The sequence below is a fragment of the Zosterops lateralis genome, assembly GCF_965231275.1.
Source record: "Zosterops lateralis genome assembly, chromosome: 6".
NCBI classification, from domain to species: Eukaryota; Metazoa; Chordata; class Aves; order Passeriformes; family Zosteropidae; genus Zosterops; species Zosterops lateralis.
Window position 1 is genome coordinate 54,831,613 of NC_139761.1, and position 18,530 is coordinate 54,850,142.

Genomic DNA, 18,530 nt, shown 5'->3' on the forward strand with positions numbered 1-18,530 from the left:
AAGCAGAGACTGGACCATCTTGGTGCTTCAGTGCATGGGACACCCACATGTGCACATTAACTCCAACACTGGCTCACATATCCTGCAGGGCATTTGAAAGTTTAATGTTAGAACCTCTGTCCCTCACCCCAGGGCTGCCCTTGGCTAACAGGCTCAAACAGAAAGCAGAAATGTCCCAGATGTCCCTCATCATCAGGGGTGTTTTTTGTAGGCTCTGAGGATGTTACACCACCCAACCGATCCTTCCTAAAATGCAACAGAGTTTTCAATCCCTGAGGACAACGGGGTCCAGAGTGAGTTCAAGCAGCAAGGATGTGCTGCTGCCAGCCTTGTGTAAGCACCGTGGGGGGAGTGTGGCCAATCCAAACAAAATCCCAGAGCTCCACAGGCCTGGTCCCACCTGGCAATCATTACCTGCTCCCCCCCAGCAGTGCAAACACATCCAGCCAGCCACCATTGCACCTCTGCCACCGGCCACGCTGCCGCTCGTGTTTGAGGAGGATCCAAAAGGAGAAGTTATGTTCTGATACAAACAAAGCATTCAAAAAGAAACCTGGGACTTCTTTAAAGCTCTTATTTTCTAGTTAGAGAAGAAAAGCTATGTGAACTGATTTCTGCTGAATCAGCCCAAGTGCTTACACAAAGGTGAGGCACATGTTTATGCTCCTGAACAGGTGCTAAATTAGGCTAAATTAGAAGCAGGTCATTCAGAAAGTTCCAGCCTCACAGCTCTCCCTGAATCCAGAACAGCCACTCATCCTTGCAGCACCACCAAGGTCCTCAGTGAGACATCAGCAGGGCTGAGCAGGAGGACCCTGATTTTCTGGAATTCTGACTTCAGGGTGGAAACCAGGCTGTAAACCTCAGTGCCCTGATTCCCATCATAGTGCAGGTTGAGACTGCCAGGACCTTAGAATGTTAGTGAAGGACCTCAGACTGCTGCTGCTTAAGTCCTTTCCTAAGTCTGTGCCTGGCTCTTGGGCATTGCCAGTGAGGGACACTCCACACACCCTCTCTGGGCAACCTGTTCCTCTGCACAGCCACTGCACAGTAAAGTTCTTCCTCATGTTCAGGTGGAACCTTCTGTGCACCAATTTCTGTCCATTGCCTCCTATCCTATTGCTCAGCACCACTGAGCATAGCCTGGCTCTGCCCTCTTTTCACCCTCCCTCCAGATACTGATGGACTTAGCTGAGGTCCCCTGATCTGTTCTCAAAGCCCAAATCTCTCAGCCTGTCCTCATAAGAGAGATGCTCCAGCACTTTAATCATTTCCTCTCCAGGACAGGAGATTTTCTATTAGAATCCAAGAGACTGAGTCAGAGGAAGGGAGCTTTATAAAAAGTAAAAACTGCAGAGGTATCCTGTGTGCAGGATGGAAAGGGCACAGCCCTGTTTCCTGCCTGTGCAAAGTGGTGCTGTGCCACTGACCTCTGCGTGGCAGCACGGGACGTTCCCAGAGGAAACCCCAGTCCTCAGGAAACAGTCCCTCAAAATAGCATTTGCGTAAGGTCTTACTTCATTTCCATCATGCTCCCGCCACATTTCCTACTCCCTGTGCCTCACCATGCTAAAGACCTCCCTCCAGCAGGGAATTTGCCTGCTCCACAGCATAATTTGGATTGGAGTCCCTACCAATCCTTGGCCAAAACACTCCATTTACCCACAGAAGGGGCCTGGAGGAGCATGGACAAGCCAGGCATGGGAAGGTGTCAGAGCAGGTCTGTCACACCAGCACGGCCATGGGGACGGGCAGCACATGCCACCTGAGTCCCTCAGCAGTGGTTCAAGTGGAAACCTCCTGACAACAACTGCTGTGCCCTTTTTGGGCGATGGAGCTCCCTGAGCCAGCCGAGGAGCCAGTGTGCTAATTCCCAAATCCTGCCTGTGCTTTGGGGCCGTCCTGTGCTGGGCTGAGGGGAGCCCTCAGGTCCTGCAGCCAGCACAGCTCGGGGTGTTCCTGTAGGGTCTGCATGTACACAGCTCCAACTTGCTGAGAGGATTAAAGGAATTTATGTCTTCTATTCCTCCAGCTGTTGTTAACTTCCTCCTTACTCTGCTGTCACCCCCATATGATGGTCCTTCTCATCCACAACCCTGACCAAGTTTTTGACTGATGTGCATATTTCGAGCAAAGAACTTTAGGGTTTGTGGAGGGGGGGGGGGTTGTTTGGTGGTTGGGGTTTTTAAGGGTTTTTTTATGCAAGCAGTGAAGCTTAGCTGCCTTCAGCTACTTAAACAGCAGCAACACAGCCAGTGATTTGAGCAGAACAATCACATATTCATCTGACCTTCCCACTCAAGCACGATGAAAAATGTGGATAAAAACAATTTCTCCTTTGTCTGCATTTCAAAACTCACCTCATCCTCCTCACATGGGCAGAGAAACAACTGTTTTCCTTACAGGGCAAGGATTTAGCTGAGCCCTGTGATAACCAAGAAGTATTCCTAAGGCTTCAGCCTGCAGGGCTTGTACTTGGGTTGGCTCTCACCCAGAGATCAGGGCTGGTCAAAACTCCCTCCAATCCATGGGTTTGGCCAAAGAGCCCCTGCAGACCCCAAGGACTGATACAGATACAAACCCCTTTCCAGTAAAACATAGTTTTTCTCTTCATTAACTGTCATATCAAGTGTTTTAATTCAATATTCTGCCAGCTCACCTTTGCATTTGAGACAGCAATGTCTGGACCAGGCCTCAAATTAGTCAGAGATGCAGCAGGGAGAGATAAAGATATTATAAAAGACCTTTCCCTCCATCTCTCTGGAGATGCTCTCCCTGGCTGAGCTCTTCAGGAAGTTCATGGGCTCAAGGCATTGTCTTGCTAACCAAAAGCAGGCAAATTCAGTGTGGCTCTTCTGCTCACTCCAAGTTCAGTGCAACCCTGACTCTCTCAATGACAGGCTTGTAAAATTCACACTGCTTGCAGAGTGATAATCCACCAATACCTAAAAAGCGTTTTTGCCTTTTTTCTTTTTAAAATAACTTTTTGCAATGGCAACCTCAGCCTGGATGCATTTCAGCATCCCACAGGGCCTTAATGCAGCATCAATATCCCGCAAAGGCTCTGTGACCAAGGCAGGAACACGGCACTGAAACCTCCCTACAGTGGGGAGAGCCAAAGCCATCCCAACACCCAGAAACAAGGAATCTCCTGAGATGTGGGATCAGGGACTCTGGGGTCTCAAGAGGTTTTGCTAATACTTTGGCTTGCCTTTCTTCCTGGGGTACGAGGGCAAAGCTGACAACACAGCACAGCAGTGGAGAGACCTTCCATGTCTGAGTTGTGCTGCCTGTCACAGGCAGGGGCTACATGACTATTCTCAGAGCTCTGAAGGCTTGCCATGCTCGGAGGGGCGATGACAATGGGTTTTGCTGAGCTGATGGAAACACCACAGTCCCCCGGGAGTCCCTGGCATGGGTCCCCTTCAGGGACGTGCCCAGAAGCAGCCGTGACAAAGAAGCGGCTCTTTCCAAAGGGGCTTAGCGTCTGCCCACCCAGGGCTCCGACACCTTCTCCTGTTACCATTTGTAAGGCGCAGATCGCTGCAGCAGCACTCAGTGCCCCCAGCCCCAGGACACGGGCAGGGGATGCTGCGAGTCCTGCTCTAAGGGCAGCCTGAGCCCGGCCGGGCTGCTCCTGGCCTCATCTGCCAAGCCACATCACCCCACTGCCACCTGGCACGGAGGTGACACGGCCTTGGGAACCCGCCAGCTCCTGCCGGGGCAGCCCGCAATGGCACCAGGCCTGGGCTTGGCCAAACACCCTTCACCTCCCCGCCAGCAGTGCCAGACACCAGCTGGCTTTGAGCAGTTCCCCTCAGGAGTCTGTCCTCTGTCCTTTTAGCATGGGCTGAAATGGTCAGAGATGCTCCCCCAAAAATCCCCAGCCAAGGCCCATGGAGTCAATGCTGCTGGGCCACAAACAGCCAGGAGTGTTCACATCTGTCCTCCCTCCTCCTCTTTAGCTGGTTTTAAGTCATGTGAAGGGAATTCGTTTTTAAGCAAATCCTGTGGGATGTTTTGGCTAAAGTGAGTCAGAGCAAACGGGAGCCCTACATAAGAAGAAAGGGAGAGCAAACCTTGCCAAGCCAACCCAAGTATGGAAGACTCACACAAACCCAGAGAACATTCCTGAAGGCAGATGAAAAGCACAAGCAGAGCCAGCAAACAACAAATTTTAAAATTATATCTACCTTTCTTCTTTGGCCCACAACACACTTAAGGTACTGGTGGTCAGGAACAAAGTATTTTCAAGGAAGGCTGGCCCAGAAAACAATTCCAAGAACTCCTGGTGTGCCCAGGCCGGGGCTCCCCACACACCAAACACAAGGTCTGGTGGCTGTCCAGGTGGAGATCTCTTAGCAAGGCCCTCAAAAAGGACAAGAAATTATCCCTGCCTGCTGCTGCCAGTAAAAGGGAGCCCTGCCACAAGGGCAGGCAGCTCCATCCCTGCTCCACAGCTATGGAAAAGCAGACAAGAAACAATTCCTTGTGGGCCTTGTTTGCAGGATAGGGAGGAAGAATGAAACCTCCTGGAATCATCTGTCCCAGCCTGCAGTCGGGATGTGATGTTTTGACACCTCTGGCACACCCTGAGGGCTGTGAAGCAGGAGTAGCACAACAGTACTTACCCAAAACTGCCCTCACCCAGAACTGCCCTAGCCACTCAGGGCTGGCACAGGGCTCACCCTCCCTGCTGTGCAGCTGCCTCACACAGCATAGTGGCCCCACTAAAGGCTCCAGCCACACTGGCATCCTGCATTCCCAGCCAGCAATCCCCAGGCTCCTGGCCTGCCCTAAAACTGTGTCACCTCATCACTCATCCAACAGGGCAAGTGGACCCTGCCTGGCCTTGTATGGAGCTGCTGACTCAGGCACTGACAGGAGCCGAAGTGAAGTTACTCACAAACGTGGGCAGCTCTGATGGTGAAAGCAAACACCAGCTGGCATCACAAACCGGCATTAGGAAATTCAGTCAGCAGACCACAAATTGATCTGCAGCACACCCAGCCCGCTTTACTGCCTGCCTTCTCACTGTGCAATAAACAAAAAAAAACCCAGGCTGAGTCCAGCTTACAAAACAGCAGCGCCTCAGGAGAGCTGTGGGGACAGAAAGAAGGTGTGTTAGCACCAGAGCTGTGCAAGTACAGCTGAAATGAACCCGGTGAGCTCAGGGGCGAGGTCCTGAGCAGAAAGATCTCTCCAGGGAAGCACAGCCCACGTGGGACTGGCACAGGGAATGGGGAAACACCTCCAGCTTGGTTAGACCTTGGTGTTGCTGAAACGCAGGGCTCAGCAGCCCACAGGAGTGAAACCCAAGCTCAGACCTGTCAGAGCTTAAGCTGCAACCTGAACTCAAAAACACACAAGGCTGCATGGGAGCACTGCCCGTGTCAGGAAACTGGAAACTGAAGACATCCCACTGAGGTGTTCCACAGATGTGCCTTAGGAGGCTATCAGGCTTCCAGCAGCATTCCCACCTTCAACTGTCCCACCTTCAACTTTTCACCTCACCTGAGACACCAACAGGCAGGGTTTTGCCCTCAGAAAAGGATTCCTACAAAAGGTATGGTGGCTGACACTTCACAGATTTCAGTTCTTGCCACATCTCCCCTTCTTTATCCTCATGCTTGCTTCACACTTTAACAGAAGCAATTTCCTCTTTGTTGTGGCTAACACATGGCAAGGAGTAAAGGGAACTGCTGCTCCCATTATCCATGGGGTGGCACTGAGCTTCCTGAGGCAGCAGGACCAGATCACCTGCCTGGCTTCCAACCACCACTGCCTACAGAGGCTTTCCTGCCCCCTCTTCTCCACCCCTGATGCAGGAATAAGGCCCCTCTTCCTGCCCCTGCCAGGAGACTGTCTCTTCCCACTCTCCTGTGAGCCCATGCAAGCACCTACGGAAGTTCCTCAGCAGCAAAGTACTTCTTCCAACTCTCCATCACTTTGTAAACAAACACTTCTGAATTCAAAATATAACCAGGGAATTTGAAGCTCTCAAAGCCAGACAAAGACCCCCCAGATTTCTAAATGCATCTGAAGGGACAGTGCACATTTATGTGCTAATACAAACTGAACAAAAATTAACAGAGAAAAAGGAGAAAAAAATAAACTTAGAGGAAACCTATTACATATACCGAATATGTGTCTTTAGGAAAAACTGATTCTTGAACAAAACCTGCTATGATAGCACACTACTTCTATCATTTTAGATTAAATATATATTTAATTAGAGCAATCTGTGTTAGTCTGGTATATTAAGGCATGTATTAATTATGAATTTGGAGTGCAGCAACAACACTCTCAGTTTTCAGTGTCTGTCAAAATAGTGTTTTTGGATACAGATTCAAAACACCAAAACCCTTAAAACAAAGATGTGAGGAAATGAATGAATGAATACCTGCAGAACAAATGCTGAAAGGGCAAATTCAATACTATAGCAACATGGAAATCTCATCATTTCACACTTCAAAATAAGCATTTCAGAAGTTCCATCCATTTCAAACAAGTTTGGAGCCCACCACCTGATGAGATTAAAGCCTCCCTTTTTTTTAATGTGAGCACAGTTCATGAAGAAAAGGAAAGAGACTTGGGGAAAAATTTACATGACTAATACGTATACTTGCATCAGGCATTAATACATAATGTCTTCTCTTCAGTGACATGATCTTTCAGGAAAAAAACTCAAGTCATCTGCAAACATGTCATGTCTTCAAAAACATAAATATTATTGCAGAACTCAGTGCATTTCAAAACTCAATGTTTTGACTGGAATGTGAAGAATGAGTGAGCCAGAAGTGAATTAACGCCAATTATAGTAACTAATTGCCATAATGCTGTGGAAAAATGCAAACCATAGTCTTTGCTTGAAGTTGGAAGACACACAGAAGTAACTTTCACTGGCATTTTACAGCTGTAGCAATTTAGAAGAAACTCAGAGGAACAGAAATTACTCTTCTTGGTAGAGTTAATGAAAGGCTGGTGTTTGAATTTCAGCAATTTTAAGAAGTTTTGTCTGTTTTCTTCTATTCAAATCAAGTATGTTTAAAACCCGTAAGACCTTTTTAATTTTAAAGGCTTAGCATAATTATAATAAAGGTGGGTTACCTTTAGTGAATGCTGACATGTTTGACTTTCATTAACAGACACCTAGGCAGTTAATGCTGCCTGGCTTTGAGAATGAAAGGTTAGCCTGGCATTTAAAAAAAAAAAAAAAAGAACTTTAATAAAGAAAATAGGTACGTCTCTGTACTTATTTTCAATCCAAATGGCCCTTGTGGCGACAGACAAGTTCAGAACCCATTTGAAGCTGTGCAAAGAGGAGGAAAGACAGAGCAGTTCCTGAGCCTGCCAGCATCACCTCTGTCCTTCTCATGCTGGAATGGCAGCTGTGATATCAGGTCTTAGAGGGCATTAACTGTGCCAAGAGGCACTGGTGTCCCCTGCTCCAAACCCAGAGGTTTTGGGGAGGCACCCAGTCCCAGGGCAGGGCAAGCCCAGAGGAGCAGCCTGCCTGCCTCTCATTTAAACAACTGCAGCTCTGCAAAGGGAGACAGCATTCCAGCTTTGGGGACACTGCTGACAGCCCCGGAGCTGGGAGCACCCCAGCCTCTGGAGGGAACTCCAGGGCAGAGCAACAGGAAGATCCAGGTCTCCTGCTCACACTTCTTGTCATTCCATTCAGTTTTATTGTTTTTGCTTGCTTTCTGATTTTTTTTCCTTCTCTTATCTTTAAGATTTCATTTCTGTAGTTTCTTCTCCTCTATCTTCACTTACATTTGTCTTCCGTGATTTCAGGATTTGGAGTAATTTTGGCAAGTTTTGGTCCTTTTCTCTGCCCCTCATTTCATCTCAGTCCATTTGGTTGTAATCACTCCATTTCCAAATTTTCTGTGTTTTTTCAATTGGTTTTATTTGATCATATCTCCTTTCCAGAGCATTTGTTAGGCTTTGTTCTCTGATTTCAAGATTTCAATGAGGATTAATTTGGCTTCAATCCCTTTCCCTGCACTTCTTAAGGAAGTGCAATTTTGGCAAGTTTTTTTCCCTTTTCCTGCACTTCATAAGGAGTCCCAAACCAGCTTATTAACATCACACAGACCTTAACCCACCAGGCTCTCCCTTCAGCAGCACTACCAGCAGCAGAACATGTGGTTTTATTGTGTAATAATTTTGACCAAGGTTGAGGGAACTAAGACAAACTTCCTCCTCTCATGCTGATAATTTTGTCTGTTTTATTTCTTGTCCACACACTGTATCCTGCCTCATCCACAAGTGCAAAGTAAAATCCCTCTGCTGACAGCATTGGCTAGTGATGTGACTGCCTGGGCCTTCTGCATCTCCAGGAGAAATAAATCCAGACTCTAACATTACCCCAATTCCAAGTTATTGTACTGGTATTTTAGCAGGAATGAGTGAAACTTTGTGAGAACAGAATAAACATCTGATACTGCTCAACACTTCAGTGCCAAACAAATCATCACCTTCTGCAGACAAAAAAACTCCTCTGATGTTTCCCTGCCACCGCCTCTGCCTAAAGCTGTAAACTGTGCGAAGAGTAAATTCAGTTTTACCAGAATTGCTCTATCTGTTACAATTAAGTGCCAAGTATTGTCCTCAGTGGTATTTGTTGCCCCATGTTTTCTTCATGGATATCATCTCCCCCTCAGACAGCAAACTTATAACTGTGCCTGGTGGTTTTTCCTCTGGTGGGGAAGATGGAATACTTAATTGAGAATAACATTTGTTCTTCTTTGGCAATGTTGTCTTTAGCAACAATTTAAAGAAAAAATAATTTCTGTCATTCAAACAACCCCAGTGAGGCTCAGTTTCAATTCATTAAAAAACATAAAATCACACCGTCTTTCCATTAAACTCTTGAGACTATTCTTTCTGGGATTTGTTGTTTTTTTTTTTTTTTTTTTTTTTTTTTTGAAATGCAAAGGAAGAGATTATAGCTTAAGAATTGCAGAATAAGCAAAAGAAAGAAAATGAAGGGGAGGAAGACTTAGGAAAGCTCATCTGGAGAACCTGCTGTTTAAAAAGAATTCCACCACCATCTTAAAATACAAAAAATTAAAATTTAAAAAAACCCAAATAAATAAAGCAAGGCAACTGTTAACAGGCACTGAGTCACCATGAGCTGCAGCTTCCAGGGGTCCAGAAGGTACTGGGAATAGCACTCCAGAGCGAGCAGCAAAGGCAAAGATTTATCCTGGGTTTATTACCTGCTTTTCCTGAACACAACATAAAATCCAAAAAACATTAGCTTATTACCTTTATGACATGTGTTAATATGTAAAATAATAGTGTAAGGAAAGGCAGCAGAGGCCAGAGAGAGGAGGACAGTGCTGTTTGTGTATGCCCCATGCCCACCAGCACCAGCTCCTCATCCCCAGGAAAGGTAAATCCCAGCACCAGTCACCCTGGATGTGCAGCAAAGGGGATAACTCCCCAGGGACCTTGATGTGCATCCCTTCCACAAGGGACACACATGCAATGACACCACCACAGGGACACTGTGGGGCCTCTGGCTCAGGCCACCAGCAGGGTAACACCACAGCATCCACCACAAGAGGAAGGTGCAAAACCAGCATGAAGTCACTATGAAGTCTCTGTACCCAGGAGATTTTTTATAAAAGGAAGAGATGAAACAAGGAGACTTATAAAGAACTACATTTATTTTTTGTTTACAGCAGATATCATAAATAAAGCTAAAACAATTTTCACCGTGTGCAAAATACAGAATTTCCATGTGAAAATTTAAATACAGAATTAAAAACTATTTAATAAAAATATTCAGTTAAGATTATAAAGTAAAATGAAGACAGAAGATTTAGAAGGAGAAGGACAGAATCCTCACTGGGCAGGAAGAGCAAGGAAGACTCTGCAACAGAGAGTAAAAAACACAGCAATAGGAAGTGGTTTGAAATGGCAGACCTTTATGTCATGACCTTCATAATAAAGCATGCTGAGCTTTGTAGCAACACACTGCAGCCCTGAAATACCCTGGGAGTCACATCCCAGCCATTTGTGCAGGAAGTGATCCTTGAAACAGAGAGATTCTGTGTGGGCACAGCGTGGGGACTCTCAGAGCCATCAAGTAATTTTAGGATACCCACACAAATAAATACAGTTGGCTGAATCATGCAAATGTACAGACCAGCAAGATAAGGAGCAATACCCACATCCCTGCCTGAGGCATGTGAAATGGGGCAAATGGCAGGTGTTTGGCCCCTCCTAAAACTGCTCCTAAGATAACTCCCAAGGGTCCTTCCCTTTGAGAGGGATCCTCGGCGGGGACAGGTGGGTTATGACCACATCAGCCAGACTCAGTGCACTTTCTGATCAGCCTGAGCCCTTGGTTCTTGCTGGGATTCACTTCCCCTTCTAGACTGTCACATTGTGATTATACAAACTGGAACTTATGTGAAAAACACCTACAAAATCATGGTGGGAGTTGGTCGTGGAGAGGGGTGGCAATGTTTTGTGCAGCAAGATAAACTCATTCCTCAGAGTGCCAAACAAGGCCCAGGTAATAAAACCACTCCAACCAAAGCACTCTGCAACTTGGCATGTTGATGGTTCACCCTGAGAACCACATGCACTTTTAGGCCTGCCTATGATGTCACTTGGGGTGGAAGACTAGAATTTGCATCGTTTTGGCTACTTTTTCTACAGAACCTTTTACACCACACTTTTCCAGTAGGAAAGCAGGGAAGTGCTCAGACACTGCTTGCTCGTGGAGTGTGTGAGCTTGATGCAAATGGGTGCTCATGTTAACCCCGAGAATCAGCTGGGTAATCACACTCTGACTTTATTTTAAATCTTTCCTTCAGTTATTTGAAAGAAATAAGGCTTTAACAAGCTCTTTCAAGAAACCCTTTACTTGCCTAACTTACCTTAAAGGCACAGGGAAGCGCGCATGCACAGACACAGAGAGAAAAACATTCCTTACAAAGAGCACAGACATTACCTTTTCTAGAAAACTGTGAACTCAGCAACAGGTTAAATAATCATGCCAAAGCTCCATTAATATACCAGACACACAGATTGCTCCAACAGTTAAAAAAAAACCAAAACAACAAGCAAACCCAAAACACACAACGAAATGCTGTCAAACAACAGGGTTAGTCACGTAATTTTGGAACTGGAGAAAAAAAAATCACCTGAGAGCAGAAAGGCTTCAGCCAGTGAGCGGGTGCAGCACCGGAATGTTGAATTGGACTAAAAGCAATGAGGGAGATTGGCAGAGAAGACAGCAGGGAAGAAAACACAGAACTTCACTTGGTTACGTAGGAAAGCATCAGGAAGATCACACAGGTACAAAGAATAACTGGCCAAAATGAGACTGCCCTTTTTTCATTCAATTACCAATGAGGACAAGCAGATATGAGTATTGCTAGCAGAACAGTAGGACAAAGAAGTCAAAAAATTGACCAATTGGAGTGATACCAATAAAATAACCCTCCCAACAGAATCATCTGCAAAATCCCAGTGTAATGTGCATGGCAATTAAGATTGATCAGGAAAACATTTTTGTTATGCAATTTCCTGAATTCTGTTGTGGAAATGTAGTTTATGCCCCATTATACAAATCTGTATAAAACCAACACCATATTTTAATTAAAAAAAAAAAATCTTATTTTTACACTTTCTACTAGTAAGATTCATTTGGTTTAAGTTCATTGGCCAGAGATTTCCAAGTTTCCTACTACATCACCATTTCCTCTACATTTACCATTATGCTCACTCTGCTGTAGTAAACAGCAGGAGAAAACTTTAGGAAGAAGTTTTCCTAAAGACTCTCGTATTGACAAACTGAAACCAAAATTGATGGCAGCCCAAATTTGGAAGCTTGACCACTCAGCAGTTTGTTGTTTTGCAAGAGTGACCACACTGCAGACTGTCTCCTTTTTAGGGTGACACAGTTACTATCATTACCAAATGATTAAAAATAATACAGTGTTTCCAAGTGAGGTGTTTTGAATACTGAAAGAAAGGTACAGATACCATATATACAGATGGCCACCATGTAAGTGCAATTATTGCTGTGTCCATTCAACATGGTAGCAAAGTTTGGCCAAATATATGTTTGAGCATTAATGGCAATTTATGTGAAAGGAATGCTACCTTATATCTAACAATTTTCTTCAAGCACTTTTTCAAGTTCTGTGCATAAAAATAACAATTTCCTCCCCCAAAATACATAACCACTCTAAAATGTGAAAAGCCCATCCTCATAGTTTAAAGAAAGTCAAACTATCTAGAAGAAAGATCCAGTTTGTCATTTATTTTAAACAGCAGACACATTTCCTTTTCATACCTAAGAGGCAAAACAATTCAAATAATCTTTTCCCATGTTATATCAAATCAAATCAAGACAAAACAAAACAACAAACACCAAGAGCTGCCAGACCAAAGGCAACACAGTCATTTGAGACCACTGGCAGGTGATCCTCAATTTTGGTACTAACTGAATGCAACAGTATTTCCTATTGTTTACATCAAATTCTTCTGGCTACACATAAATGCTACATATGCTTTTCATTTTAGGCTACACATATTGCCATGTTTAAGGATTTACCTATTTCCTGGTAAACTTCTGAATACAAGTAAATACTTGAAAGGCAGGGAGCATGCTTACCTCGCTGGCTAACTAGGCTGAAAGTAATGAGCATTGGGATGTTACTGTGTCCTTACTGTTTAACAGATTAAGGTTGACCTTCTGATTAAGGTAGACCTTGTTGAGGGACATCTGAAAGAAATGTACTCATCTGCTGCTCCAGATAATAGATTTTCACCTTTCTGTCACCAGCTGCACAAGTTGAAATGAATTACCCAAGTAAGAAGTTATTGCCTAAGAATACAATTATAGGCTTTTGATGTTTGTTCTACACCTGTGTTTTTAAAAAAAATTCCAAAAGACACTGGGAGCAGTGCCTGCTCAGAGCCATAACAGGAGTGACTTCAGTTACACAGGAATGCTCCATAAATTGATACTCCTCATATCAGCCACCAAATTAGGAAGCCTTGACTTGAAGAGTGTCTGGTCTACTTTTTTCTACCAGTTCCTTTGACTTAAAACTTTAATCAAGCCTTCACTCAACTATCATTTGCTCTTCAAATTTATTGAAAAACTTCAAATAAATTAGTAGAACAGATAATACCTACTATCAACAAAAGGTATCCATCACATGTAAAGCAATGTAAAAGGCATGACTAGGAGCAATGTGAATTATGTATATGATTTTTTGAAACATATTCATGCAGGTTATAAACCTCATAACCCAGAGCAAAGACGAAAGCAAGAAAACAAACAAAAAAAAGCTACGTGCCATACTCAGGTTTCAAAACCCAGCCATTTGTCAGAGATATGCCTGAAAGAACACACATTCTTTCTCGGTCTAACTGAAAAAAAGCAAAAAAAAAAAGCTGGGGAGAGTAGGGAGGGAGAAAAATGGTTTCAAAATTGTACCATCTTCTCCCATGGTCTGATTACAGAATAAAACAGGAGGGAAATAATCTAGAAAATATCCTTCATCTGACTCCATGTTCTGGAAATGTGTTTGGACACTATCCTTCATGCTCTAACATACAGTACATGATACATAGAAAATTTCGATTGTACCTCGCTTCTGCCAGGAGGAATCCACCGTTCAATGAAGTCACGTGTGAAATGGCACAAAAGGCAAAACCCTCCAAATCAAAAAATCCCCCTCTCAAGAAAATAGCCAGGCTGTTATCTTTGAAAATCTGAAAGGCACCAACTGAGCAAGACACGCAGCAGGATTCAAACCCTACAGAATCTTTTCACCCACTCAAGCACGTTTTCAAGTGATAGCTCTGCTTCCCGGTACATGTGAGTGAGTACCTCTAGGAGAGCGCAGAGGAGCGGCACCCCAAGGCTCAGGAGTTCGTACAGGTAGGTATAGTTATATGCATTGTCCCTGAAATGGAGGTGGGTAGCGTGCAGGAAACCATGCATCCAGTTAGACAGGCGGCTGGGAATGTCAAGCAGATCCCTGGTCACCCGTAGGGGCCAGCTTAGCGCGCCCCGTAAGAAGGAAGTCAGGATACCTGGGGACCTGTCCTCTGGACTGCTAGCAGTGGACAAAGTGCTTTCTGTGGTGATCTCGGTGGGTTTGGCTTCCACTTTCTTCCACGCGTCTATCGCCTCCTTAGAAAAAGCATTGAAAAAATGAAAAAGTGTTAAATGTGCTTCTGAAGAATGTGAGCCCAGTTTCTGCTACTGTCTTCGAGTCTTTATGTATGTTTTTATTTCCAGCTGCTCTTAAGTTCAACTTCACTTTGCACAGAAAAGCTAAATTCTGTTGAGAACCAGATGATAAATACACCAAACTCACAGAACCCAGAGTATCAAGTATTTTAGCACTGATTTCATTGCACATGAGGTAGAAAACATACACGCACACACACAGGAATTGCACCCTGCCCCAGATAAAGCCGCCTCAAGATTGTATTAGCAATAAAATCACTCCATACCTTTCCATGGATCTGTATTGTTGCCCTCCTCTTTCTGTGTTTTGTACTGATTTTGCAGTGCGTAAAATGAGGTTTACAGTAAAATTTACCTACAAGAGGGAAAAGTCAGTTATAGGATATGGTGTCTATATATATATGGACTGAAAAATCACTGTTGCATCTATAAAAATACAAAACCAGAATAATGAACAGTTGGGCAGCAAAAGGAATGGGAAACCTGGCCCTGACTCTGATTAACAGCTCTGAATAGGTTTCTTTTATAGATTTGCACATTAGTTCAATAACACAAGGTCATTTATCTATCTTTCAGATATAAGATTAATTAACAGCAAAAAAACAACATCCCATAAATACAAAGTCACAAACCAACACAAGACATCAAGCAGAAAAAGCTTAATATTCTGACCTACTCAAATACTTTGGAAGGGGCAAAGGAATTTTGATTCAGTTTGATAATTCCATTCCAAACTAAAATGAAAAAAAAAGAAGGAAAACCCCAGGATTTAGGTGCGTTGAAGCACCCAAGATCTGAACTTCTTGTTCTACAGCAGCCTAGAGCCTGGAATAAATTACACTGTGCTTGGCCAGTCCTACTGCTTTCAACTCCTGACCATAACATCTTAAAAGAAATAACCTACATTCCCTGCATCCATGTAAATCTGCCACTATTATGGCTTGTCTTTATAGATCACATTATTTAATGGCCAGTTTTAAACGGAGATAAGAATAACACTATATTATTGGAGAAACCTCACCCCTTTATTCCCCTCCTCACTTTGACCTGTGATTCGACAAAGTGCACTTTGGTCACTCAACTTATTTTCCACTGAGGAGTTCTTCATTTAAAGCTCAGCTCTGTCATAACTCAACTCTTTTGAAAGACTACGACTGCAAGTACAAGGACTCAAGGATCAGCAGGGACACAAACAGCACATTTGGCAGACCTCCTCCTGACCGTGCTACCGGGCCAGATCTTTCTCCCAAGCTCCAGTGAAAGCACCAATACTCAGACATTTCAAAATACTCCTAAATAGCTCCTACATTACCTTCATCAACATCAAAGGCATAAATTCCTAAGCGGAGTGTTGTAGAACATATTTCACACTTGAAGCACTCCCTGTGAAAGAAGTGGCCTTCTGCACTCAGCCGCTCCATGACATAGACCCGTTTCTTGCAGAAATAACAAATGTCACTCCCCCCGATGGACTTGGGGAATTCTTTTCGCAGAGAACCCTGTTCGAAGATAAAAACAGAATATAAAGCTGTGGCTCCATACACCCAGACAGAATTCCTTATGAAGGGGGCAGCTGCTTTAGCTACTTGAAGTGTTGTACAGCATCCTCCAAGCAAAATTACAGTAAGCATCAGTCAGCATTTTTATTACTCGTTTTTGCAATTCTGTAGGTTTATGCAGCAATTAATAAATCAGACATTACAAGGACTTTAAAGGAGTGACTTTGATACTGGACTTGCATCCAGTTTCCCTCTGGGAGTCCACCAACGTTTTGACTACCCAGGTCCAAGAGCAGCATCATCCCTGAGTGCTCCCTCACCACCCTGCACTGTCCTGGCGCAGGGGCTCGTCTCTCTCTCAGGAAGTGAATGCACACCTCACCAGCCTCAAACAGCAGACTTGCATGGGCAGCCAAGCAATAAAACACCCTGAAGACTCAGTTCAGACACACTCTGGAGGAAAATGCAGGCTTGTGCTTAAAGGTCCAGGAGGAAAAGCAGTCTTCAATGCTGCTGTCTGAACCACCTCACCCATTGCCACAGCCGTGCCTCCCCTCTCAGCTATGTTCCTCCCAAGATCACAGCCCAACCTGGGGTTGGTTAGCTTTAAAAATCACTTGGTTTCCTACCACGCACATTCAGAACACTTTTAACACATTCAAAATACAATCCATATTAACAATGTGAAGCCATTTTGAAAGTTTGTTGCAATTAGGCTGGTAATTAACATTCTTTAATTGCCACAAATCTCATCCCCTCTTACATATACATGCAAAAGGTACAGAAAAGTGAAGTAGAAATTGATTAGATGCCACTGGACTTCTCTTATTAGGGGCAAGTCTGAGGAGCTACAGTGCATTACTGTATTATGGCTGGTTACAGGTACAGGTGAGTGTGTTGTGCCTGCCACATCCATCACCATGTCCCTCCCCTTCCACCATCCCTGCTGCCACAGGAGAGTACCATATATGGGATGGAGGAGGAAAAGTCCAAGGCACTTTCAGACAGCAGCACACAGTCCACACAACTCATCTTTCATTTGCCAGCAAAAGGCAGCCTTGGAAGCATTTTTTAATATTAAGTAGAACACACTATCATCATTGTCACGTAGTCTTGTGCTTAAAAGCTGACACTTCTATTCCAGATCTGCCATTAGCAATCCATTTTGCTCTGACGGATCATTTTAGAGCATTAATCTTTCCAAACAAACAACCATGCAAATAGAAAACCACACAGATGTGTTCTTAAAACCATGGTGTTAATAGATCAGATAGTTACACTGAAGCCAAAACAACTGAGTTTAGTGATGGCTGGTAAGTAGAGTGTCATCACCACAACACAACACCTTACTTGGCTTCCCAGTACCTGACAGCTCTGAGCAGCGGAGGCAGCAGATGGAGAGTGAGGAATAGGGCAAGAACCTGCAGCTCTGTCCAGAGATCGCTTCTGAATTCAACATGAAACAGTGTCAGAGTTGAGAAACAGCCCTCTTCAAAAGGAGGCACAGTGATTCAGCACTCATGTGTTAAAAATAACTGCATAAGCATGTACTGCACAAAACTTTCTTTAGAAGCCACCCTGAGTAGTAATTGTCTTCTATTACTAATTCTACAGTAATTGCATTTAATAAAAGCCTCCTGAAGTTTTAATTCACACAGTCAAGTAACAGGAATATAAATAGAAGACATGGCGAGCAACATTTCCATCAGCATACTGTGCCAATGTGCACTTGATTCTTTAATAAATGTTAGGCCTTTCACAAGGCTTCAAGTGCTTCACAACTGAGGTCTTAATTCAGGATGGCATTCTGGGAACACTGGGTTTAGTCTTACCAGTTCAAGCTGTGGCTTGGGCCTGTGATCATTCACATACAGATTTACAAGAACTTCAGCCACAGCTCCAATTGCACGTGAGACCTTTCCTACAGTCATCTAACCAGGAAAGGGGGAGAAGATGAAGAATAGAAGGAAGAGCTTTAGTGACCCTTGAAAGAGAATTTAAAGACAAAAAAGGACGAGAATGATTTGGACACATGCAAACATTGAATTTTTTATAGGGATAAATACAGAAAGGATAATACAGGAAGGCAGGACAAAGAGCAGAGGGAAAGTCCAGCAGAGCAAAAGCATCTTCATGCATGACCAGCATGGTCCAGCTGGGGCCACAGAAGGCTTCTGTGCAATCCACAGACTTTTTCCTGAGGATGACTGAGAAGGTCCTGATGGAAGCAAATGCTTCCCCTCAAGGCTTCCTGCTGTGTCCATGAAAGGCTGAGCTGGGAGCCCCTGCTTGGCCATCTCAGCTGGACATTCTGACATGAAAATACTTCTATTGTTCACTTCAACTTCTCTGGGACTTGGTTGTTACATTTCAGAACGGGGGTGGGATCAACTCCGCATTAACAGTCCCTAAAACTGTGACATTTCAGGGAATATTCTAGGAAAACATGAGCCAAGTCCCACACAGAACTGCTTTGTTGGTGCTCACAGGGCAACCATTTGCCCTCTCCCCATTGTAATGCCAGGGAAAACTGGAGAAACCACGCTCATGAGAGGGAAGCATCTCCTTTAATCTGCTTCATCACACTGGTGCAGCCACCAAAGCTAGACTGTTTTTAACCAAATGTATCAATCAGGCCTGCAAGGAGCCAGCAGTTGCTTAGGCTGTGGATCCAAAGGCACAGAAGACAGACTGATGGCTGCATGGTCCGTGCTTCCCTGCCAAAACACCTGCCTGGGGACTGGAACGGGGTAAAAGTGTGTGTCTGTGTGACTGGGCCAGTGGTATCA

General features: G+C 44.4%; 1 protein-coding gene across 2 annotated transcripts in view; it reads right to left on the bottom strand.

Annotated features, from left to right (window-relative positions):
• The window catches only part of MICAL2 (microtubule associated monooxygenase, calponin and LIM domain containing 2), a 117,852-nt gene that overhangs the window by 33,946 nt on the left and 65,376 nt on the right, over positions 1-18,530 (bottom strand). Inside the window, exons 21-25 of one of the 2 annotated variants that reach the window (XM_083864309.1) lie at positions 17,574-17,672; positions 17,107-17,187; positions 15,555-15,741; positions 14,509-14,597; positions 14,083-14,182 (exon numbers count right to left, since the gene is read on the bottom strand). In XM_083864309.1, the coding sequence (XP_083720435.1) occupies positions 14,083-14,182; positions 14,509-14,597; positions 15,555-15,741; positions 17,107-17,187; positions 17,574-17,672 (556 nt within the window). Of the gene's footprint in view, positions 1-11,635; positions 14,183-14,508; positions 14,598-15,554; positions 15,742-17,106; positions 17,188-17,573; positions 17,673-18,530 lie in introns of those variants that run through there. The other variant, XM_083864308.1, reaches the window with a different exon arrangement.